The sequence below is a fragment of the Pan paniscus genome, chromosome 11, assembly GCF_029289425.2.
Source record: "Pan paniscus chromosome 11, NHGRI_mPanPan1-v2.0_pri, whole genome shotgun sequence".
Classification (NCBI taxonomy): Eukaryota; Metazoa; Chordata; class Mammalia; order Primates; family Hominidae; genus Pan; species Pan paniscus.
In genome coordinates, this window is record NC_073260.2 from 53052388 (window position 1) to 53077116 (window position 24729).

General features: G+C 38.0%; 1 protein-coding gene across 5 annotated transcripts in view; it reads left to right on the top strand.

The window, feature by feature from the left end:
• Positions 1 to 578: 578 nt before the first annotated feature.
• Positions 579 to 24729, top strand: part of TUT7 (terminal uridylyl transferase 7) — a 65170-nt gene continuing 41019 nt past the window's right edge. For 3 of the 5 annotated variants that reach the window (XM_063593960.1, XM_003806684.4, XM_034967636.3), the window contains exons 1-10: positions 579 to 890; positions 1931 to 2481; positions 8688 to 8869; positions 9383 to 9499; positions 10014 to 10191; positions 12006 to 12094; positions 14044 to 14095; positions 14992 to 15061; positions 16161 to 16287; positions 17575 to 17694. In XM_063593960.1, the coding sequence (XP_063450030.1) occupies positions 1962 to 2481; positions 8688 to 8869; positions 9383 to 9499; positions 10014 to 10191; positions 12006 to 12094; positions 14044 to 14095; positions 14992 to 15061; positions 16161 to 16287; positions 17575 to 17694 (1455 nt within the window). In that variant the 5' untranslated portion in view covers positions 579 to 890; positions 1931 to 1961. The remainder of the gene's footprint in view (positions 891 to 1930; positions 2482 to 8687; positions 8870 to 9382; positions 9500 to 10013; positions 10192 to 12005; positions 12095 to 14043; positions 14096 to 14991; positions 15062 to 16160; positions 16288 to 17574; positions 17695 to 24729) is intronic. The other 2 variants (XM_063593961.1, XM_034967635.3) reach the window with 2 other exon arrangements.

Genomic DNA, 24729 nt, shown 5'->3' on the forward strand with positions numbered 1-24729 from the left:
CCAAGTAAAAGTAATCCTTACACAACCTAAGAAAAAAGCAGAGCATTTTCCTTGACCACTTTGAGATCTGGGTGAGCAGTGGATGTTTAAATGCTGGCATTTCTACAAGGTCGGCAATTAAGAATTCACGAAAACATTAATCACTACGAATTATCAGAAAAACACCAAGAGCGCTACGAGGCCTCGGAGCCTTTACTCCCCCTGGAAGTAACCGGGGAGCACCCAGGGGCAAAGCCGAGGCCCCAAGCGCGGGGAATGCGGCTTTGCCCGACCGCTGGCTCCGCGTCCCTCTCCGGGTGCATAAGTCTCGGCTCCCGCGCCTCTCCCGAGCATTTAGCCCCCCGAGCAGAGAGGGGAACCAGAGGAGCGTCGAAGCCGGGAGAGAAAAGGGGCGGGCGCCGCTCTGGTAAGAAGTTCGGGCCTGGCCCCCAAGCGCCGGCGAACCGGCTATCCGGCGAGCCAGTAATTAGCCCGCTCCGACGGTTGCGCCCGGTGGCCAGACCCGGCGCCCGACACCTGGAGCGAGTGCGCTGGGGCGCCGGACAGGGGAGGCCAGGCTGGGAAAGGCGCGGGAGGCGGGGTCGGGGCGTGGGCGGGGCACCGCGGGGCGGGGCGCGTCGCTCGTTTCCGGTGTGCGCGGCGGAGCGCTAGGGCGGGGGCACAGTCGGCTCCCAATCGCGCACAATGAGACAGCGCTGAGCGCCGGAAGTGGGGCCGAAGGAAAACACGGAGAGGGAGCCCGGCCGGGACAGGAAGAGGCTGGGGACCGCGGCGAAGGTGGTGAGTGCTCTTGGGCGCCTTCTCCCAACGTCCCTGCCAGACTCGCCTCCGGGCTGATTCTCCAGTTGGTTTCCTGGACTCCAGAGTAGCTGGCCGGCCTGGCCCCGGAGGTACGTTGGTTCCATCCCCCGCCGGCCTCCTCGCACCAGTTTGGGTGACCGAGGAACCCCCAGGCCGGCAGAGGCTGAGCCCTCGGGTTCGAGTCCGTGTTTTCACTTTTTGTCAGACTGCGGGCGCAGAAGACGGGATTTGGGTCAAGACATTCGGCTCTGGCCCCCTGGCCGGCCGGGGGAACCCTGGAACCCCATGGAGACAGCAGGTCACTTCCTGCTTCCTGGTCCCCACGGTGGCTTCTTGGCCAGGAGTGCAGGGACGCCTCCTCTTTCTCCACGTCGGGCTCAAAAGGGTGGAAACTAAGGCAGATCGGTGGTGGAGCGGTCAGATGGGGATTGAAGAGGAGTGTCATTCCTCAGGGAATTGCTGTTCCTGACAAAACCAAACTTGTTTGGGGTTGGAGAACGGGGATTGAGGAGGTTAGCTGGAGTTGTCCCTTGATCGGAAACCCAGCCCCTTTAATTACAGCTGCACCTTGGTCGGAAGCCCAGCCCCTCCGTAACCTAAGCGCTCAAAGCCGGTCTGTCCAGAATAGTGGTGGTGAAGGGACGGAAAATTGGAGTTGAGAAATGTAGTACTCCTTTCACGTAAAGTTTCGGTGTATAACACTTACAAGTAATTGCCAACTTAAAAAACAGAAGACTGTTTCGGTAGTTTAGTAATAATATTGGCTTGGGATGAGGTTTTCTTTGAAGAGAAACGCCTTGTTACAGAGGGAAAAGCCGACCATACTTGATATGAGTAGTATTCTACTATGCTACAGTTCTGGAACCTATAGAGCTTCTCTTATTCACACATTTAATCTTCATGCTAAATAGTAAGTATTAATTTTCATGAAGAATATTAGAGGACCAAGCCTCCCAACCTCTAGGGTAAAGCACTGATTATTAAGAATGTGATAGAATTTTTATTTTAAAAAAATAGGGAGTTTCTTTCTTACAGGCTTTGGGGCATCTGTACGATAAATTGTTATTTTGTATACTTGTATGATATCTTGTTATATAGTTTGATATTTCCCCAAAATACCTTCTTTCAGGTGCATAGTAAGAAAATTGAAGTCAAAGACCATGGGAGATACAGCAAAACCTTATTTCGTGAAGCGCACTAAAGACCGGGGGACTATGGATGATGATGACTTCAGAAGGGGTCACCCCCAACAAGATTATTTAATAATAGATGACCATGCTAAAGGCCATGGCAGTAAAATGGAAAAGGGCCTTCAAAAAAAGAAGATAACACCAGGGAACTATGGGAATACCCCCAGAAAAGGACCATGTGCTGTTTCCAGCAATCCATATGCATTTAAAAACCCAATCTACAGTCAACCCGCTTGGATGAATGACAGCCACAAAGATCAGAGTAAGAGATGGCTGTCTGATGAACATACTGGTAATTCAGACAACTGGAGAGAATTCAAACCTGGACCTAGAATTCCTGTTATAAACCGACAAAGAAAAGACTCCTTTCAAGAAAATGAAGATGGTTATAGGTGGCAAGACACAAGAGGCTGCAGAACTGTAAGACGACTGTTTCATAAAGACCTAACAAGCCTAGAAACCACGTCAGAAATGGAAGCAGGAAGTCCTGGTAATGTTTTCCAACTTGTCAGATCACAACCCCAGAGTCAGCAATGTTTTATTCTTTTTCATCCAAATGAGTTTTGTTATTTTCAGCAATTTAGTTTCAATTTTTCACAGTTTCTGTTTTAAGAAATGGTCACTTAGTGTGATTATTTTAAGGATAGTAATCATGATATTTGAGCAGCTAAAACACATTTCATATGTTGATCCCTTTAAAAGTTTACTTTGCCCCAAGGCTCACTTTACGTCAGTAAACATGTTTTCTGTAACGTGTTTTTTACAGAAGAGGGTAGCTGTATGCCCCAGGGGACCATATCGTAATTGCTCAGTGGTTTGTGTGTTTTCAAAATTGTGATTATAATTTTGTATTTGAATAATTAATGTGTTCATAATATAAATGACAGAATATAAAGCTTTTTTTTTAAAAAAAAACTTATTTGTTGATGTAAAAACACAGTATACACTGCGTATATCTCCTGCCACAAGAGATATATCTTTTGGGTGTAGTGTCAGTGTCCCGAGATGGATAATCTGAGATCTTTGTTTTTCAAAAGGGATCGTGACAAACAGGTTGAGAAACAAGTTTAGAAAGTCAGAAATAGATTCAAGCTTTGCTGTTTGGTTTCAGTAAGACCAAAACTAATTTCTCAGTGCCCTCACATGCTTGGTTAATTGCCCCAAAGGGATAATAAGGAGATAATATGTTTTTCTAAAAGTAAAAAGTAGATTTTATCCATGTGGCAACGATTTCTGCAAACAGGAAGTTTATTTTTATCTAATGGGAGATATATACTGAAATGAAATAAAGTCACAAATTGGATGGAAAAAATGAAACAATATCATAGTTGGAAACATGGACTTGTAAGTTTAGTGGCTGAAAGCGTTTTTTAGTGGTCGTATAGAATGTGTTTCAAACTGGCCAGCACTTTTAAATAAATTTTTTTAGTTTAAATGCATTCAGGGAATATGGACACTTTCTAGATCACTCGATGCCTTTTCTCTTCATGTTATCTCACAGTGGCCAGTTCATACACAGGTTACCTATAAGGTGTTTGAATTTGTGTCCCATGCGTATAGAATACTTAAAAGCCAAAAGCTCGTCTTTTATCTTTACAAGGTCTTAGGATAAAAATGAAAGTCTCAAGCACTTATTAATATTAAATGGGGGGAAATGTGCTATTTGATTTTTTTCTTTTTTCACAGCTACTTCTAGTTGTCAGATCTGTTTATTTATATTTTATTTTATTTTTTGAGACGGAGTCTCGCTCTGTCACCCAGGCTGGAGTACAGTGGCGCGATCTTGGCTCACTGCAACCTCTGCCTCCTGGGTTCAAGCGATTCTCCTGTCTCATCCCCCAAAGTAGCTGGGACTACAGGCACATGCCACCACATCAGGCTAATTTTTGTATTTTTAATAGAGACAGGGTTTCACCATGTTGGCCTGACTGGTCTCAAACTCCTAACCTCCAGTGATCCACCCACCTTGGCCTCCCAAAGTGCTGGGATTACAGGCGTGAGCCACCACATTCAGCCTGATTTTTTTTTTTTTTTTTTTTTTTTGAGACAGTCTCGCTGTGTCACCCAGGCTGGAGGTGCAGTGATGTGACCTCCTCTCACTGTGGCCTCTGCCTCCCAGGATCAAGCGGTTCTCATGTCTCAGCCTCCCAAGTAGCTGGGACTACAGGTGCACACCACCATGCCCAGCTAATTTTTCTGTTTTTTAATAGAGATAGGGTTTCTCCCTGTTGGCCAGGCTGGTCTTGAACTCCAGACCTCAAGTGATCCACCTGCCTCTGCTTCCCAAAGTGCTGGGATTACAGGCGTGAACTACCGCGCCTGGCCCTCAGATATTTTTAAATTTGAAAATTAAGAGTATATATCAATATCAAGTAGCAGAAACAGAATGAAGTGTTATAAAGGCGTTAAGTAGTAGGGAGACATAAAACTTAAATCTTTAAGCTAGAAATAGCTTAAGGAATTATCTGATGCAGTACTCTGTTGTAATATATCAAAAATGGAATCACAGTTTTACAAATCAGGCAGCTGCAGCTCAGAGAGGTTAAATTTTCACAGACCTGTTTATGCAGAGCGGTAAATGAGGAAGTAGAACTAAAACTGGGGACTCTGCTACTCTGGCCATTAACTCAGCCTCGCTGGACCTGAAGTCCTGACGGCGGAGCCGAATATTTCTTGATAATTTCTGGGCTTTTGATTTGTGTTTTTCTTTATTAAAAATCGTGTATATTTAAGTGTTTCTGTATTACTGTCCAGGTGGGATGTGGGTATTTAATTTTGTTACCTATAGTCTTGTAGAAGTTGATCTTGAAAACCATTTCATTTTATTATTATTATTCTCATTTTTGAGATGGAGTCTCGCTCTGTAGCCCAGGCTGGAGTGCAGTGGTGCGATCTTGGTTCACTGTAACCTCCATCTCCCAGGTTCAAGCAATTCTCTTGCCTCAGCCTCCTGAGTGGCTGGGACTACAGGCACGTGCCACCACACCTAGCTAATTTTTGTATTTTTAGTAGAGTCGGGGTTTTAGCATGTTGGCCAGGGGTAGTCTCGATCCCCTGACCTCATGATCTGCCTGCCTTGACGTCCCAAAGTGTTGGGATTACAGGTGTGAGCCACTGCACCCGGCTGAAAAGCATTTTAAAAAGAAAGTTTATAGATCAAAAATTTGCAACTAGACATTAAAAGGAACTGTTGGCTGACCACAAAAACTTTTATATGTTTTCTTATTTTATGTGTATTCTTATAAAAGCAACTAAAGAAGTTGCTTTTAAGTGTATTTGAATAGGAAATGCATTTTGCTATTTTTTTATTGGAGGTAATTCAAAAGTTTGCATGTTTTTGCTGTATGACATACAGGTATATGCTTTCACAGTTATTAAGTAAAGAATTATTCAGTTTCTGTTCCTTGAAAATCTTCATATAGGAAGCATTAAGCTTCGGTATAACATTATTTAGTTTAGAGAGATTCAACTGAAAGTATAAACTAAAAAGGATCTCATTAAAGAGATCGAAATTTCTTTATCAAAATTGTGTCTTAATAAGGAAGGGTATTATTCAACAATGTGAGAAGATATAATGGAAATTATGGTAGAGTTGCTTTTTTCCCCCCCACATACGGTACTACCTTCTGTTTTTTTCAGCTCTACATTACTGCCCCTACTTTAGCCCTCAAATGTCCTAGATTGCCAGTTTAATGTATTTGGGACATTGCCATTAATGATCTTAGCTGGAATGCATCCACTCAAATACACATGTCCTTTGTGAACCATATGCAAATAAAATATGGGAAACTTGGAATGCCGAATATAGAGAACTCTTATTACAATAAATCAGGTAAGCCAGGTAGTCTTCCTCCAAGTAATTATGAGAATTTTTCTTTTTTCTTTTTTTTTTTGAGATGGAGTTTCACTCTTGTCGCCCAGGCTGGAGTGCAATGGCATGATCTCGGTTCACTGCAACCTCTGCCTCCCGAGTTCAAGCAATTCTCCTGCCTCAGCCTCCCGAGTAGCTGGGATTACAGGTGCCTGCCACCATGCCCAGCTAATTTTTGTATTTTTAGTAGAGACAGGGTTTCACCGTGTTGGCCAGGATGGTCTCGAACCCCCGACCTCAGGTGATCCGCCTGCCTCGGCCTCCCAAAGTGCTGGGATTACAGCCATGAGCTGCCACGCCTGGCCAAGAATTTTTCATCAGTACCTAGCTTTACCCTCCAAGAGTCCCTCCGGTGAGATTTTGACAGTTTTTACCATGCATGCCTGTGAAAGTAGGTTTAGAAGGTTATATTGCCTTTCAGTGCTAGTCCACTCTAGATGTGAATGGGTATGTTCCAAGAAGGGATTTTAGTAATTTCTTTCCAGTTTTTATGTTGTTAGTTAGAGGGCTGAATTTCAGGATTTCATCCTTTTTTTGTTTGTTTGTTTTTTAGACAGAGTCTCACTCTGTCACCCAGGCTGGAGTGCAATGGCGCAATCATGACTCACCACAGCCTCACCTCCTGGGCTTAAGCAGTCCTTCCATCTCAGCCTCCCGAGTAGCTGGGACCACAGGAGTGAGTCATCTTGCTGGCTGATTTTTTTCATTTTTGCTAGAGATGACATCTCACTATGTTGTCCAGGCTGGTCTTGAACTTCTGAGCTCAAGCAGTCCTCCCACCTTACCCTCCCAAAGTGCTGGGAATTACAGGCATGACCCACTGCACCTGGCCCCATCCATATTTTAATCTATATTTTCAATCCCTTTACTTTGATTTAGCCATGTGTTCTTGGAGAAGTTATTCTCTTGGATTAGCATTGTCCCCATCTGTACAATGGGGACAGTATTAGCAGGATTGCTGTAGGGATTAAATAAGGCAGTACATATAAAGTGCTTTACATCTGTTGCATAATAAGATACACCATCATGGTAGCTGCTGTTATCTGACAGAATTTCTGCAGCCATCCACTTCTGTATGAAAGCAGTAGGAGTTGATTGAGGTCTTTGGAGGAAGAGAGAAGTTACTCTTTCTAGAAAATGACAGCAAATATGGTTATATGGAGAAACCTTTGTGACCAGAAGAGAGGAAGAGTTCAAAAAAGGAATTTGGTTCCCTATCACTTACTGGCTTGTGAACTAATAGGGGCTTTTCTAAAGGGTATTGCAGTATTATTTTAAATTTATAAAGAGTTTTTGCCTAAGAAACCTGTAATAAACACTGAAGTTAGATGCAGTTTTTTTGATAATGTTTATAATGATAAGCAAACTAAATGAGAATGGATACATCTCTAAGTAAAAGAAGTGCTTATCTGAAAAAAAAAAAATTGTTCAGACCAGAAATACTGGCCTTAAAAGATTATGATAATTTAATTGGGAGTAGGGGGAGTATTAAAAAGGAAGTATTAAGGTAGCGCAAGGTAGCCTGATTTTCTGTTGAAATGACAACTTACCTTTTAGTATTTTATTTGTTCAGTGTATTTTGATTGATTTTTTTAAAACTACTTTTCCAACACTTTAATTTTTAAAAATTTTTAAATTTTCTCATATTGTGGAAGGTGTTTGCAGAATTTTGTGATAGTCATCTCAGGTAGTTTTAGCACAATGCTTGCTGCTTATCCTTTAGCACTCTCAGCAAGCTTTTTATAAAATTGGAGGTCCTATATTTCCTTTTCAGCCTGCCAGTTCATTGTAATTGCCATACTAGTAGTAATGAGTTCCTCTGAAAACTTGATGGAGGAATTACTTCATGTAGGGCTTTTCAGTAGGTTTATGTTTCCAAGCACTAATGTGTTACTAATAGTTTCATTTTTTAAAACTCGATATAAGTTATCAAAGCTATCTAAAATAATTTTTTATGGTTTAATCCCACAATCACTTTAACAAGTTGAAAAGTTATAAGTTTTAAAAAGGAACAGGATGATTTTTATTCATTATAAGGATTATAGAACTAATAGCAGAGTTTATAAACAAATGTACTTAGAGAAAACTTTTGTTTCAATGGCCAGTTGTTTTTTTCCTTTGAAATATGCTCAGTGTACAGGCCATTCAAAGAAGCTAAAATGAAGGTAAAGGTAAAATGAGAGATAGTTGTCCTTAGTAAATAAAATTTTGGCTTGGACTTCTTCATATTAATGGAGGGACCCGACTTAGGTGTTATTGATGGCTAAATTTGCAACTAAATGATGATTTTTCACTCCAGATGAGGATATAGTTGATTTCTGAGTTGTCCAGGGGTACATTTTGCATTTTGCCTTATTGAGATTGTTCACTTATAGAAGATGAAAGCAAATGTGGGTGGTTTTAATGAGAATAACAGGTGTACTTACAGATATTATAGAATATGTAAGATATATTTACAATATGTATTGTAATATTTTAATATAATAGAATTATAGATATACTTGCCTTCAGAGTATAATTTTTCTGTTGCTTTGCTATGCTCAGCAGTATACCAGGAAGAGATAATAAAAATCAAATTATATGATTGAAGTAGAATTCTTTCAAATTTTCCAAAAAGATGATTTCTATGGCTTAATGTCTGCAGGTGATGTGCTCACTGAATACAGTATTAAAGCATTTTGTCCATAGGACAGCTACCTTTCCTTCTGCTCTGCATTCAGATGTGATTTATTCTCTCACATGATTTAATACATATGTAAGGTCTGCTTTTTACTCAGGAGTGGCATTATTTAATATTGCCAATAATATTTTTCCCCCACCTTAAGAAAACAAGAAGCAGAGGTCCAGACCTAGGAAGCCACGGAAGACTAGAAATGAGGAAAATGAGCAGGATGGAGACTTGGAAGGCCCTGTGATCGATGAGTCTGTACTTTCAACGAAGGAGCTGCTAGGCTTACAGCAGGCTGAGGAGAGACTGAAGAGAGACTGCATTGACAGGCTAAAAAGGGTAACATCCTTATATATATATTTGTTGGTTAGAATCCTGGTTTTGGCCTCAATTTTGTTGTTAATTGAGTATGCATGCTCTGATCAATTAGATATCCTACTTTGGTTATCAGTATTTAAGCACTGCAAGTTAAAAGTGATGTCCAGTGTGATTTAATAGGATTAGGAGTCATTACTATTATACTTAAAATGACTGTTAGGGTAGTGATAAAGGGAACAATAACAGTAGCAATTTTAAAAGTGAAGAAGAAGTCAGGCACAGTGGCATGCCTGTAGCCCCAGTTACTTGTGAGGTTGAGGCAGGAGGATTGCTTGAACTCAGGAGTTTGGGGCTGTAGTATGCTATAATGGTATCTGTGAATAGCCAGTTCACTCCAGCCAGGGCAACATAGTGAGACTCCTGTCTCTTTAGAGAAAAGAAATTGAAGGGGAAATCATTTCCTGGCTGATTTTGTTTATCTGAATGTTTGGTTTTACTTATGTCTCTCTCTAAATAAATCTCTTCAAATTATAGCGACCACGAAACTACCCTACAGCAAAGTACACCTGCAGACTCTGTGATGTTTTAATTGAATCCATTGCATTTGCCCATAAGCATATCAAGGAAAAGAGGCACAAGAAAAACATTAAGGTAAATTGAATGTAACCCAAACAAGTCTGCTTACTTGTTGGTTGTTATTACTTGTCATCTTTGTGGCTTTCTTCTCCTTAAGGCTATGATATTGATAACTTTACTGCTTTATTTATTGAATATATTTGAGCCAAAATACATAATACTGGTCAGATGTATTTTACTGGTTAATCTTGTGAATTTCCTTAAGGGCAGCATCAGGATATATGAAGTCATTGATAGGACCCAGGTATATGTCCTTATACTAGTATTAAAGCAAACAATGTTTGTAAGTGCTGTTTTTAATATTCTTTCCTTACACTTTCTCCTTATGCCCGCCTATCCTCTGTTACCACTGATCCACATTATGTGCATAAGGAAGTATGTATATGTTTGATAGGATGAAAACTAACACAGCTAAAATGAGAAGGGAGGGCTAAGAAAAAGAAAACTCTATAGGGTGTTGTCTTCATGAGTGGTAGAAGGTCAAAACTATGTGTAAGTCATTTTTAATCTCAACATTTGATCTTAAAAGGAGAAGCAAGAGGAAGAGTTGCTCACTACGTTACCCCCACCAACACCCTCCCAGATAAATGCAGTTGGCATTGCCATTGACAAAGTGGTACAGGAATTTGGCTTACACAATGAGAACTTGGAACAGAGGCTAGAAATTAAACGTATCATGGAAAATGTGTTCCAACACAAGTTACCAGGTATTTTCTAGATTTGTTTTTCTATTTAACTACCTAAAAGTACCTCATTCATTTCTCCTACCAATAGTAATTTTCACCAAATAAAAATTTATTTACCATGTCATGAAGCTCTTGTGTTTTCTATTTTTTTGTTTTTTGTTTTCCCTGGCTTTCCCTAAGGTAACAAGGACTTTCATATGCATTGTCATTATAAACCTGTTTCCATTATAAATTTTACCCTGTGTGTGAACTTTAAGTTGAATGCCCTGCATTATTGGGGCACTGTGGGACTCTTGTGTATGTATGTTTCCCTTTCCACTCATCTAAATTGACACCATATTTTGAGTTAAGAGAAGTATCCTGAAGTTATTTTCAGGTTATTCATGTCAAAAAAAAAAAAAGATTTTATTTAACTGTACTTAAGAGAATTGCAGCATCTAAAATGAACTTTGAAAACTAGTTTTAAGAAATTTGTATTGGATTTTGTGCACTGTTGAATTGATTTTCCAAGTTATGTCTGTCTTCTCCCTGTTTTTAACTTTAGACCTTTGGCATGATGGGGAGGGGACACAACTATTTGGAGTGTATTACTATGAAAATTTAAGGTCAGGTATGTTCAATGCCTGACACAACTGCTGTCAATCCTTGATAGCAACAAACCCCACCCTACATCATCCCCCAACCCCCACTGGCCATTCCTGTTTAGGTAAATGGTTGGAATAGCTTCATCATTCTCAATTCTTGCTGTGCATCAGAATTATCTGTGAAGCCATGGACAACTATTTTTACAAAGCTCGACAAGTGATTCTGATCCACAGCTAGGGTTGGAATCATTATTTATATTTGTCACCTTATAAATCTTAAAACTGTTTGTTCTACTGAAAGATCATACATATAGTATTTGTAACGTATATACTTTCATAAGAATAAGGGAAAATAATCTCATTTTATTATACATGTATTTCCTGAAAAGTCAGTTGTAATTTTGATGATTTTTACTGTAAAATTTCATGTAAAAATGAATGTACTTTGTTGTGGAAAACTGCTAAAACCCAAAGAAATCACTTGAATTTTAGCAAACCTTAAACAAACAAGAAAACCAACCCCTGATGAGAAAGGATACTATTTTGGCATCATAGTAAAACACTGAAAATAAATGCTATACTATAGATAGTACTCATATACACACACGTCTTCCTCTGAAGAGTGAAGTGTCTGCTACCTAGCGTTTTAACTTATGTCAGTGATATTGTAATTATTTTTCAAAAGTTTATTGGGATTTTGTTACAGCAAACGCTTTTTGTTCATAATGTAATGAGAAATTCATATTAAATATGTCGATTATTTTTATTATTGCTTTACTAAAACCTCCTTATAGTAAATTACACCAATGGGTGCATTCTAAAAGGTGAAAAGAAACGTTTGCATTAGCTCTTGAATATACTATCAGGTTTATAAATTTAAACAAAGACATTCTTTTTCAACTGGCACATTTAAAAAAATATTTTAAATAGTATTTTCTTCATAAAATGTGATATTTAGATAATAGTATTTTATTCATAAAATACATGATAACGTAGCAATTTGACATTTTACAACTGACATGAAGAGTGGCTGTTAAGCTAAATCATAGTTGATGCAGCCTTCCCTATTAAATTAAGTGAAGAGCAAAGAGCCACCTATTTCTGTCCTTTGTTTATGCTAGTCTTGAATACAAGTTTGCTTTTGTGTGTAATTTTAATTGATGGTTCTGCTTCTGAAATAGCAGTGTTTTGTTATAACTTTTGAGAAATTCTACTGTATTTATTACTTTTATTTATTTATTTATTTTTTAGATTGTTCCCTAAGATTATATGGGTCATCCTGTAGCAGATTGGGTTTCAAAAATTCGGATGTAAACATTGACATCCAGTTTCCAGCCATTGTAAGTACAAAATGAAATGCTGGCACTTTCAGAGTGGTATGGAAATTCTTTCTTACAAATGTAAACTGTCTATGAATATATTTTAGATATTTGAAGATATTTTAAGTGTAATGACAGCATCCGCTTGCCTTCAGTTTCAGAGCTTTTTTTTTTTAATACTCTGCAAATTTTCATACTTATTTTAGTCTATAGATCTTTTATACATCCAACACTGGTTTTTCAACCATGTGCACCTGATGGGGGTGTTTAGGTTCTGTTACTTAAAAAGAGTAAATTTTCTTGATAAAATCAACTTTCCAGTGGCAGAAAGGGAATTCAGATTTTAAAGTGTAGATATTTAAACATTTATGATCTGAAAGCTTAATTGTCTCTGGAGTTTCCTCTTTTTGTATACCTATTTTGTTAAAATAATTAGGCTTTTAAAGAATCACACCTAGCCTGGATTTCTGGTTTAAACTTGATTTAAAAGTATGTTGATGAGTTAGAATTTTAAAACTGGAGTGTAGCTGGACACGGCACAGTTCTGTAGTCCCAGCTACTCTGGAGGTTGAGGCGGGAGGATCACGAGCCCAGAAGTTCAAAGCTGTAGTTAGCTGTGACTGCACTTGAGAATTGCCACTGCATTCCAGCCTGGGCAACATAGTGAGACCCTATCTCTTAAAAAAACAAAAAACCGAAAGGCACTTTAATAGATTATCCATTTCTCTGCTGTTAGTTCCCACAGGCCTGTTTATAGATGATGTGTTTGCAGTTACTTGGGTTGCTTGTTAAAAATCCATATTCTGAGCTGGGTGCAGTGGCTTCACCCTCTAATCCCAGCTACTCGGGAGACTGAGGTTGGAGGGTTACTTGAGCCCACGAGTTCATGAACAGCCTGGCCAGCCCCACCTCTCTCAAAAAAAATCCAGATTCTGGGGCCCCAGAGGTTCTATTTTACAACCTCTTCTTGCTAAACCTGAGTGCTGTAGCTACCTGGTAAGCTACCCAATAGACTGTTTTTTTAACCTTAAATTCTGATCAGTGATTTACCAGCCATAGCAGTTATTTTGATCCGGTGTCATTAATTCATTTAGTAAATATTCACTCATCCCATTTGTATGGCAGACATACTAGGTTATAAAGGACAAAACAGAGATGGTTCCTCTTTATGGAACTCATCTAGTAAAGGAGATTAGTAATTACCTTGTAATTATAGTGAGAGCTGTGCAGGTAAAGGTTCAGGGATAGAAAATGACAAGGTCTGGGCAGAGAGATAGCAGTCATGAAGGCCTCTTTGAAGAGGGAACATTTAAGCTGAGTTCTAAAAGACGAAAAGGAGCCTGCAGGAGAGGGGGAAACGGGAGGGAAAAGAGTTTCAGGCAGGGGGAGCAGCATTTGCAAATACCCTAAATCAATAAAGAGTTTGGCATATTCAAGGAGCTAAAAGAAAGGTTGTGTAAGTATGGTGAAGGGACCAAGAAAAAGAAGAGCAGGAGATTAGGATGGCTAGGTAGGCTGGGCTTGACTGGCCGAATTGTGTAGACCATGGTAAATAAAGAATTTGGTTTTGACCTAAGGGCAGTAAGAAGTCATTGAGAGTTGTAAGGATACAGTTTATGATTTTAAATGGCTGTTGCAATGGTATTAGAGTGAAAGGTAATATTGTTAGCAGTTTGACAAACTTCCAGCTACCACTTTGAGACTTGCTGAGAGGCAGGTTAACCTCAATAATTAGTTAAATCAGAAGTTAGTTGTATAGTAGGTCTCTTGCCCACATTCGTCTTCATTTGGTGTTGATCTGTCTGTCTTTGACTGACATATGCAAACAACATAGTGAGTAATGTCTTTACTTTGGTAGCAATATGCATTTCTCATTTAGAAAGGAATTTGGGGAACTTCGGATGACTCTTATATCAGTGAAGCAAAATCACTTAGGAATAATTTCATGTATTCATTGATTTATTTCCTAGATGTCTCAGCCAGATGTCCTCTTACTTGTTCAAGAATGTTTAAAGAACAGTGGTAAGGCCAAATTCCACATTTAAAAAATTTTTATGTTGTCTATAATTTGGATCTATCTTATTTCTCAAACTTTGAAAATAGCAAGGCATGCTTTTAAAATTATTTATGTGGGTAATATCCAAAGCAAATGCCCATGAATTATTAACTAGAGTCCTGTTAGTAGTTCTACTATGCAGAATAACCATTTCATAAGTAAAGCTTTTAGCTTGATGACATCATCACTATTTATAAAGATTAAATGAGTCCTAGATGTGACTAAGAAATGCAAAATATGTAAAATGTACTCTTGAGGGTAAAACTGAAGGATAATCTGCTTTTATCAATGGTTAAAATCAGTATTTTACCAACAGTGAATAGGTGTAACCCAACCCTAATTAATGAATCCACAGAGTGGTGCCCATTTAGGTTTATCAGTTGTCTAATACAATGTCCAGCTTGGGGCTTTATGGCTCTTTGTGTTTTACATAGTCCTTATGAAACTGTGTCATCTCTTGAATTAGTCATCCCCATCCTCCCTGTTTTGGTTAAATTTTGTCTTCAATCAATACATATTTTGACACTGAATATTTTAGTAGCTTTTACAGCAACTTTGTTTTTAAATGTATTACCTATATTTCTAATTGTTATCCATATAACATTTGAATTTTCTGATCCAATGATGTAGTCACTTATAATGAAACATTCACTTTACAAACTAAGGGTTTTACACTAATGTGATAACTTGGTTTTTGAATGTAATATTTTTTCCTTTTCAAGTCATTGCAGAGCATTATTTAGTAGTGGTCTTTCAAAAGACTCAACAGCTAAGGGACAACTGGTACTTGTACTTTATCTGGTTCTGCTTTTAAACAAAGCTTTAATTAACCCACTTAATATTTTTCTTCTTCTTTCCTCAGACTCCTTTATTGATGTTGATGCAGACTTCCATGCTAGGGTGCCAGTGGTGGTGTGCAGAGAAAAGCAAAGGTCTCATTTCTTTAAACCGTTTATTTACTAACTCTCAACTTGCCAAAAGCACAAGTACTTTACTACATCTTAATGTCCAATTTCTAGAATTATAAGCTTTTTATTTGGTTATCACACATGGTTCCTACTAACATTCTCCCTATACTTTTGGCATTTGATGTAAAAGGGGAAAATCTCATTTTAAAAATAATAAAATGACTTAAAAGAAAAAATATAGCAAGGAAGTATTTCGGTCCATTTCAACTCGTTAAAAAACAGCCTTATTAAATAGTTACTTGCTGTAATCACCTGTATTTTGCCACCCTTTTTGGCAGCATTTATGGCAGTGCTGAGTAACAGTGTGACCTCTCTGGTTTATCTCTCTCTGCCTCTGTGTGAAAGCATTACTGTCACTACTGTAAATGGGTGGTTTATAGGCTGTAATGATTCTTCATTAGGTACATTCCTCCAACTCTTGGGAAAACACTCTTTTATTGTTACAGAGATGAATCATGCTCCCATTTGAAACTTTTTTTTTTTTTGAGACGGAGTCTTGCTCTGTTGCCCAGGCTGGAGTGGAGTGGCGCAATCTTGGCTCATTGCAACCTCCGCCTCCTGGGTTCACACCATTCTCCTGCCTCAGCCTTCCGAGTAGCTGGGACTACAGGTGCCCACCACCACGCCTGGCTAATTTTTTATATTTTTAGTAGAGTCAGGGTTTCACCCAGGATGGTCTCGATCTCCTGACCTCATGATCTGCCCGCCTTGGCCTCCCAAAGTGCTGGGATTACAGGCGTGAGCCACCACGCCTGGCCCGAAACATTTGATAATATTTTCCTTATTTGCATTTCCCCCCAAAAAATAATTTTAATATTTGAAAACAAAATTATTAATCCGAAAAATAAAGTTTACTCAGAAAATAGCCACGATATCTTTTTTGTAAAGAAAATTTATTAAATTACTCATAAAGATGTAGTGAGTTTTTTTCACTTTTAAGCTTTTTATTTTTGAAGTGTTTATTATCCATGTATATTAGTTGTTGGCATAAAAGACACTTTGAGACCTGTGTAACACTTTTTTCTTTTTTTCTTTCCCATCCTCCTCCCCCACCTCTCACCAGTGGTCTTCTGTGTAAAGTGAGCGCAGGAAATGAAAATGCTTGTCTGACAACAAAGCATTTAACTGCCCTTGGAAAACTAGAACCAAAGCTGGTTCCTTTGGTGATTGCATTTAGGTACTGGGCAAAGGTAGGCTTGAGGTCTTTATGCATGAATACATTTTACATATGTATAAGCAGTATGCTTTGATTTTTACTTAATTTAATCTTCAGTGTTTAAATGCAAATTTATAGACATCAAAAGAGAAAGACAGAACGTTTTTGCAACAGAAACGTACAGACAGAAGATTCAGTGTTTCTGTTTCACTTTAACAGTATTGCTCAAAAGATCAAAATGATTTATAGGGCTTATGAAAAATCAGATTTGTGAGTTAAATCTCAGAGGATAAGGCCCAGGAATTTACATTTTAACTAGTTTACCACAGTGGTTGTTAGGCACAGGAAAGTTGAGATAAAGCTTCTCATATCATATCCAATAACATACACAGAGACGGCAAAAAATAGAAGATGCTTTCTGATCTTGTTTACATTTCCATAATGTTTTAAATATATTTCAATTAAAATACTCAAACAGTAGAAGATTTAAAGTTCCCCCAAAATGTGAGGTTGAGTCATGATTATAAAATTGAGATTCTGTCGCTTGAACCTGGGAGGTAGAGGTTGCAGTAAGCCAAGATCTTGCCACTGCACTCCACTCTGGGTGACAGAGCAAGACTCTGTCTCAAAAAAAAAAAAAAAAAAAAAAGAGATTCCATGTATGTGCTTTTAGAGAAAATCAAAAGCTTTACTGATTCAGGTATATCAATAACAATAGATACTTCCCGTTTCTTGGATCCTGAATGAACAACGGATTTCCCACTCTTCACTGGCTAAATTATAATTATAATATGCTATCCTTTGAAAACCACCGCCTGCTTCATCACTAAGTAGAACATGCCCTTTTAGTTGTTATTTCCATTAATGGTGATGAGTTTGTCCACGTTCTCTCCCCACACCAATCTTTGTGACCAAAGCATGCATATGCAAGACGCTATGGGTTAGGGTAAGAGGACCATTGAACTGGCTTAATGTGTAACTGAACGATCATTTTTAATTCATTAACATGTATTCTAAACAAATGAATGAATTGACCATGGATATCAAAAAATAAAATAGGAAATAATATTTTAGGGCCATCCACAAGTGAGTATGGTTAACAGGATTAAATATTCAAAACTGAAACTATCACTTAAAACCACAATATGTGGTTGCTGCAAAAGTATAAGGAAGTTGTATATTTTATAACTGCTATGTTCATCTGAAGAATTACCGTAAATCATGTAGTAAACAAGAATGAGGTTACAGGTTTTAGGCCAAATCGTGTAAATGACAAATTCATACAAAAAGAATGCTTAACTTTCTTTTCTCTTGTTTGTAGCTTTGCAGTATAGATCACCCTGAAGAAGGAGGTCTACCACCTTATGTGTTTGCCCTGATGGCCATTTTCTTTCTTCAGCAGAGGAAAGAACCCCTTTTGCCTGTATATCTAGGATCATGGGTATAAAACATTTTTTTTGCTTATATATCTGAACAGATTTTATTACAGGTCCACAATTAAATTTTGCATAATTTCAAAATCTAGACACCTAACCAGAACTGACATGGATTTATTTATTCTACTCATGTGAATATTCATACCTTTCACTGCTGAAATACTAATGTGTTTGATTTCAGTATGTTGCCCTATAACCTGCTTAGGGATATTATTACCTTTCTAGACGGCAAAATCTCTTAATTTTTGAAATATGTATGGTCCTGAGACGAACAAGAGACTGACCCTGTAAATTTACCATTTGGTACATTCTTTCTTTGGGTACAGTTTTCTAAATTGATACTTGAATTTACATATCACCTCCAGACAGACAGACTGTGGGAAGCATTTGGTTCACTGTAACTTACTTTCTGTTTCTAATCTATTTCTCCCCATAACCTGTAAAACAAAAAATATATAAACATTGAAATTGCTACCTGTACCACAAGATGCAGAACCTAATAGTCATCTCTTGAATAATATTTTGACATTATTTTAAAGATGAATTAGAATTCATGTGATCACTCTTTCTTTCTGGATAAATTAATGTTGAGTTGATTTGTTCAAGTAAGATTTAAGAAGAGACCATCTGAAAGAGTCAACATGATATTAGCTCATCCTCTTAGAAACCTTATTTGTAATCCCTTGGTATTACCTTGATATACTTTTATGTGTAGAAAAACTCCCATTTTATAGAAAGACCCCTTAGTGAAAAGCTTACTTTGACACATTGGCTATTGTAACTACTTTTCTTAATGCACACAAGTTTCTCTCATCATTTAAGGAGTTCTTAACAATGAGTACACATCAAAAAATATATTTAAAGAGAATTTTTTCCTTATACTGAATAAGGTGAGATTAAGCAGGGACTTCTGTCTACCAGGCCGTGGGAATAAAGACTGAAGTAGAATAACTCACTTAGAAAACTATCCTGGCATAAGGGATTATTGCATGCTGTGTATCCTAGTAACCTAAAGGTAGTTCTCTTCGTGCCTGTGGTATTGAGAGAATTCAGAGCCATGAGAGGGTATCTCTACCAGACTACTGTCCTGGTAGAAAAAAGAGCAAGAGAACAAAGTCAACCCTTAGTTGATAAATAACTCCAGCACACCCAAGTAGGAATCTGTGAAAGTCTTTGAAGTTTTCCTTTCACCTTGGTCTAAGAGAGATAGGAATTTAGGATAGGATTAAATCAGGTGGACTCCTGCACCTAAAAAAACCCTGGCACAAGTTGGATAAGTTGCCTTGCTCACTACCATCTTACTGAATGAGATCTGCTTTTTCATGTGTCTTGATCTTCTCTAAGTAGTCATCTGTCATTAACATGAGAATGCAGGAAAAAGAAAAATCTCTTCTGGTGATGAGATTCTCCTAAGGATACTTCAGGGTAGTATGGATACCCTTTCCTATGGCCAGCATATTATTTCCTTGTTAGTGATACTGGAAACTCTCTAAAGTGATACTGAATTTGATTTTGATTGGATCATGTTTGTTCAAAATTTAATGACAAAAGCAGGTATGCAGTGATCAAACACTGGATTGAAATCATTGGATCCATTAAGGCACACTACCACCCGAACCAAAATGATCCTGTGGTTTTCAGCATTTTAAACTAGTTAGGAAGTGAAGAGAATGGAACTAATACTTACTAAGTATCTTTATGCTAGATATTTTACATACATTATTTCTGCAGAAAATCCAATGAGGTCCTCATAATTATGTACATGAGAGTATCTAACTGTTAATTCCTTCAAAATATTTAAAGCACTGTGTATACTAGTCATTGTAGTAGTGCCTGAAATACAAAGATGGACAAGACCAAATTCCCTGTCAGGAAGTTTAGTGTATTGTGCCTGTGTTCTGTGATCTGTCTTTTCACAAATCTTTTAGTCATTCTGTCCCGACCTACCCAGATCTCTTCCATGTTGGAGACTCCAACCCTCTCCAACCTTTATTCCCAATCATAATTCCCATTTTATTGTCATTAAATCTTGATATGATTGAAGTTAATCATAGTGAGTTGTGAATGAAGAATAATTTTATATTATAAAAACCTAGTCCTTAGCAGATATTCATACTTTAGAGATGCCAGATAATATAGTAGAAAAAAGGGTGATTTTCAAGTTTACCAGCACTGGGACTCATCTCTGTTTTGCCACTCACATCCTTGTGACCTTGAGCAAGTTATTTAATCTCTGAGCCTCAATGTCATTCTGAACCTTGAATGAGATAATGAATGTAAAATTCCTGAAACAAGGAAGGAGAACAAATGTTATAGTCCTTTTCTCCTTCAGTAGAAAGTCAAGTTCCACTTACGGTGTGGAAGTGTGAACTCCTAATCAAGTGATCCTTCTGCAAATAACAACTATAAACTCTGGGCAACATACAGAAACAACAGCATGAAAAACCTGCAGACTGAACAAATGCAAACAGGCTTTAGAGGGGAGTCAAAACTTGGAGCAAATGACCAACACAGAGTGAGTCTCCTGTTTTTCTGTAGCTCTACCCCTAAAGGCAACTCTGATTTAAGACAAAAATCAGTCCTCTTCCTGGCCAGAGGAACCAGGGCCACCAGAAGATAAGGTGTACAGGAAGAGGAACTGAAAGGAAAGATAACAGATAAGTGGAACCCTTAAAACCCTTAAAAAGAACCCTGGGTATAAAAACTCAGGATGTCTCTGCCCAACTCCTGAACCAGTTTAGTTTGGCATGAAAGGAGCCCAGAAGTCGTCACTCTCATCCTCACAAGAAAAAAAACTGAACAAACGGAAAATCAACAATTCTTTTTGGATCCATCAGACAATTGATGTCATGGGCAAACCACTGCCCCCAGAATTAGAGAGCAGGGTAATACAGTGAAGCACAGCTTACCAGAGCAGAAGGCCAGGAGCGGAATCCTGCCACTGAAGCCAATACTAGGGTAGAAAAATTTAAAGTGTAGTTGACAAATTTCCGAAGGCTCAGTTTGGACAAGCTTGAGGGTTAAAAATTTCTCCCATTCTTAGGAGGGCTTCCTCAGACTTTTGTGTGAGTTATACCTCCAGGAATCCCACTAAGCTCTGAGGGTAAAGACCTGAGAAAAATCTCCCAGTGCTTCTGGCAGGATGAGAGGAAAAGTTGCCATTTAGAAATAATGCCCAGAGCATTCTTTAATTATTGAAAGCCTGCCCTTCGGAGGTACTCTTACTGAAGCCTAACCACCTTGGGTTTTACTAGCCACGGGAAGGGAGGGACCTAACTCCACTGCTCCAGCCTTCCTTTCTCATCTAAGTAAGGGTGGTAGTAGGAGAACTGGGAAATAGTTATGAAGGTCACCGTCTAGGGGCACAAGCTCACTAAAAGACTGAGACCTAATCTTAGGACTATACAGTGTTTCCCCTCTCCAGGGATCACAAGGTCTGAACTACAAGTCTCAGACCTTTTTTAAGAAGTCTTTAGGGAAACACAAAGGCAACAAGGGAGACAAAAACAAGGACACCAGAGGAATTTTCAGCCACGACAGCTGCAGAAAACAATAAACATCCTAACTCCTAGCCAGATAAACATAAAACCTCACCCTAAAAGCCTGTTTACCCAGTACATCGTGTCTAGCTTTCAACAAAAAATTACAAAGCATGCTGAAAGGCAAAAAGCACAGCTTGAAGAGACAAAGCATGTGTCAGAACTTAACTTGGATATGACAAATGTTGAAATTGTCAGACCAGGAATTTAAAATAATAATGATTAATATACTAAAAGCTGTAATGGAAAAAATGGACAACATGCAAGAATAAATGGGTAATATAAGCTGAGAAGCAGAAACTCTCAAAAGATTTAAAAGAAAATGCTAGAAATCCAAAAAATTATAACAGAAATGAACAATGCCTTTGGGCTCATTAGTAGACTAGACATAGCCAGGAAAAATCTGAGTATGAAGTGATAGCAACAGAAAATTCTCAAACTGAAAAGTAAAGAGGAAAAAGGAACAAAATACCTAAGAACTGGGTCAGTTAGTCAAGGTTGAAACATGTATAATGGGAATACCAAGAGGAGAAGAAAGAAGAAAGAACAGAAGAAATAGTAGAAGGACTAATGACTGAGAATTTTTCGAAATTAATGCCAGACTCCTAAACCAGGCCTGTGTGGGGCAGATTGAATATAGTTAGGAGCCAAGGCTTAAAGAACTGATGCAAGAGCTGAGCCACAATCTACTGGAGGTGTGATAATTTCCAGTTTGCCTAAACAAGTTAATTACCTGCTGCTAAAACAAAAACATCACTTTTTGGAGTAAAATAAATGATTCAAAATTTTAATAATATAATATTTACAATGTCTAAAATGCAATCCAAAATTACTCAGAAAGAGTCAAGAAAGTGAGACCTACTCTCAAAGGAAAAGAAAATGAACAAAGGCAAACTCCAAGATGACCCAGATGCAACTGTCAAAGACATTAAAGCAGTTATTATAGCTATGCTTCATGACAGAGGAAATAATACATGTGGAATAAATGAAGAGATAGGAAATGTCAGCTAGAGAAGTAGGAAATATCAAAAGAACCAAATGGAAATTTTGTCTGAGTGGACAAACAGAAAACACTCAAATGTTAGACCTAAAACCAATGATATCAGTAATCAACTTAAATATTGATAGACTAAATATCCCCACTAAAAAGCATAGATTACCAGAATTTGTTTATTTATTTTTAACTTTCAGGTTCAAAGGTACCTGTACAGGCTTGTTATATAGGTAAACTCATGTCACGGGTTTATTGGACAGATTATTTTATCACCCAGGTACTAAGCATGGTACCCAATAGTTATTTTTTCTTGCTCCTCTCCCTCCTTCTACCCTTAACCTTCAAGTAGGCCCCAGTGTCCATTGTTCCCTTCTTTGTGTCCATGAGTTCTCATTATTTAGCTCCCACATATAAGTGAGAACTTGTGGTATTTGGTGTTTGATTTTCTGTTCCTACGTTAGTTTGCTAAGGATAATGGCCTCCAGCTTCATCCATGTTCCTGCAAAAGACATGATCTTGGGTTTTTTTATGGCTGCATAGTATTCCACAGTGTATATGTACCATATTTTCTTTATCCAGTGTGTCACTGATAGGTGTTTAGGTTGATTCCACGTCTTTGCTATTGTGAATAGTGCTGCAGTCAACATTCGCATGCCTGTGTCTTTATGGTAGAATGATCTGTATTTCTCTGGGTATATACTCAGTAATGGGATTGCTGGGTTGAATGGTAGTTCTGCTTTTAGCTCTTTGAGGAAAGTGTTCCCTTTTCACTGCAACCTTGCCAGCATCTGGTATTTTTGACTTTTTAATAGTATTCTGACTGGTGTAAGATGGTATCTCATTGCGGTTTTGATTTGTATTTCTCTAATGATTGGTGATGTTGAGCTTTTTTCATATGCTCGTTGGCTGCATGTATGTCTTCTTCAGAAAAGCATCTGATCATGCCCTTTCCCCAAACTTTTTAATGGGGTTATTTTTTCCTTATAAATTTGTTAAGTTCTTTATAGATACTGGATATTAGACCTTTGATGTATAGTTTGCAAAAATTGCCTCCCATTCTGTAGGTTGTCTGTTTACTCTGTTGATAGGGCTGTGCAAAAATTCTTCAGTTTAACTAGATCCCCTTCAGAATGAATTCTAAAAGCAAGACTATATTCTAGAAGAAATAAATTAAATATAAAGACATATAGGTTAAAAGTAAATGGATGGCAAAAGATGTAAATTGTAACCAAACGAGAGAGGCTATGTTAATATCAGATGAGATTGATTTCAAGCGGAAAAAATATGCCAAAGCCAAAAGGGACATTTTATTAGGGTAGGGTCAATTCATTGGGAAGACAAAACAATCGTAAATGTTTGCAACTATTAAGAGGGCACCAAAATACATGAAATAAAAATTGATGGAATATATTCTACCATCAGACAAGGAGATTTTAACAGCCTTCATCAATTGACACCTGTGTTAGCTAAACAAAAAATCAGTATAGATAGTATAAACTGATACATCATATCAACCGCCTTGACCTAATTAATATTTATAAAACACTATACCCAATAACTGGAGAATACATATTTTTTACAAGTCCATATGGTACATTCATCAAGATATACTGCATGCTGGTTCTTTTTGTTTTTTTTAATTTAAGAGACAAGGTTCCACTATGTTGCCCAGGCTGGTCTCAAACTCCTGGGCTCAAGCAATCCTTCTGTGTCAGCCTCCCAGAGGAGGGCCTATGCTGGTTCTTAAAATAAGTCATAGTACATTTGAAAGGATTCCATGGATTAAAGAGGAATTCAAGTGGGACATTAAAACATATTTTGAACTAAATAATAATAAAAATGTAAGATAGCTTGGCATAGTGGCACACACCCTAGTCCCAGCTACTCAGGAGGCTGAGGTGAGAGGATTGCTTAAGCCCAGGAGGTTGAGGTCGAGGCTGCGGTGAGCTATGATCACACCACTGCACTCCAGTCTAGAAAACAGAGCAAGACCCCATCTCAAAAAAAAAAAGAAAGAAAAAAATACAAGATATATAAAATTTGTCAGATGCAGCTAAAATAGTGTGCATAGGGCAAGTTTTAGATTTAAATGCTTAAATTCAAAAAGAAAGGTCTAAAATCAGTGACCTAAAGGTCCACCTCAAAAAGCTGGAAACCAAAATGGGTGAAAGACCTAAATGTAAAAGTTAAAAACTCTGAAACTCCTAGAAGACAACCTAGGGAAAAACCTTTGCAGAAAGGATTTCTTAACATACTAAAATCAATAAAGAAAAACATTAAGAAATCAAACTTTATCTAATTCTAAAACTGCAGCTCTTCAGAAAACATCACTAAATAAACAAAAACTCAAGCTACCCAGTTGAGAAAAATATTGAATACATACATCCAACCAAGAAATAAGTCACTACGCCTAATATTTTCCAAAGTGTTTTCTGTGGAAGACTAGTTCAGTCTGTCAACAAATCTTTACTGAGCAGTTACCATGGCCAGGCACCAACTAATTCTGG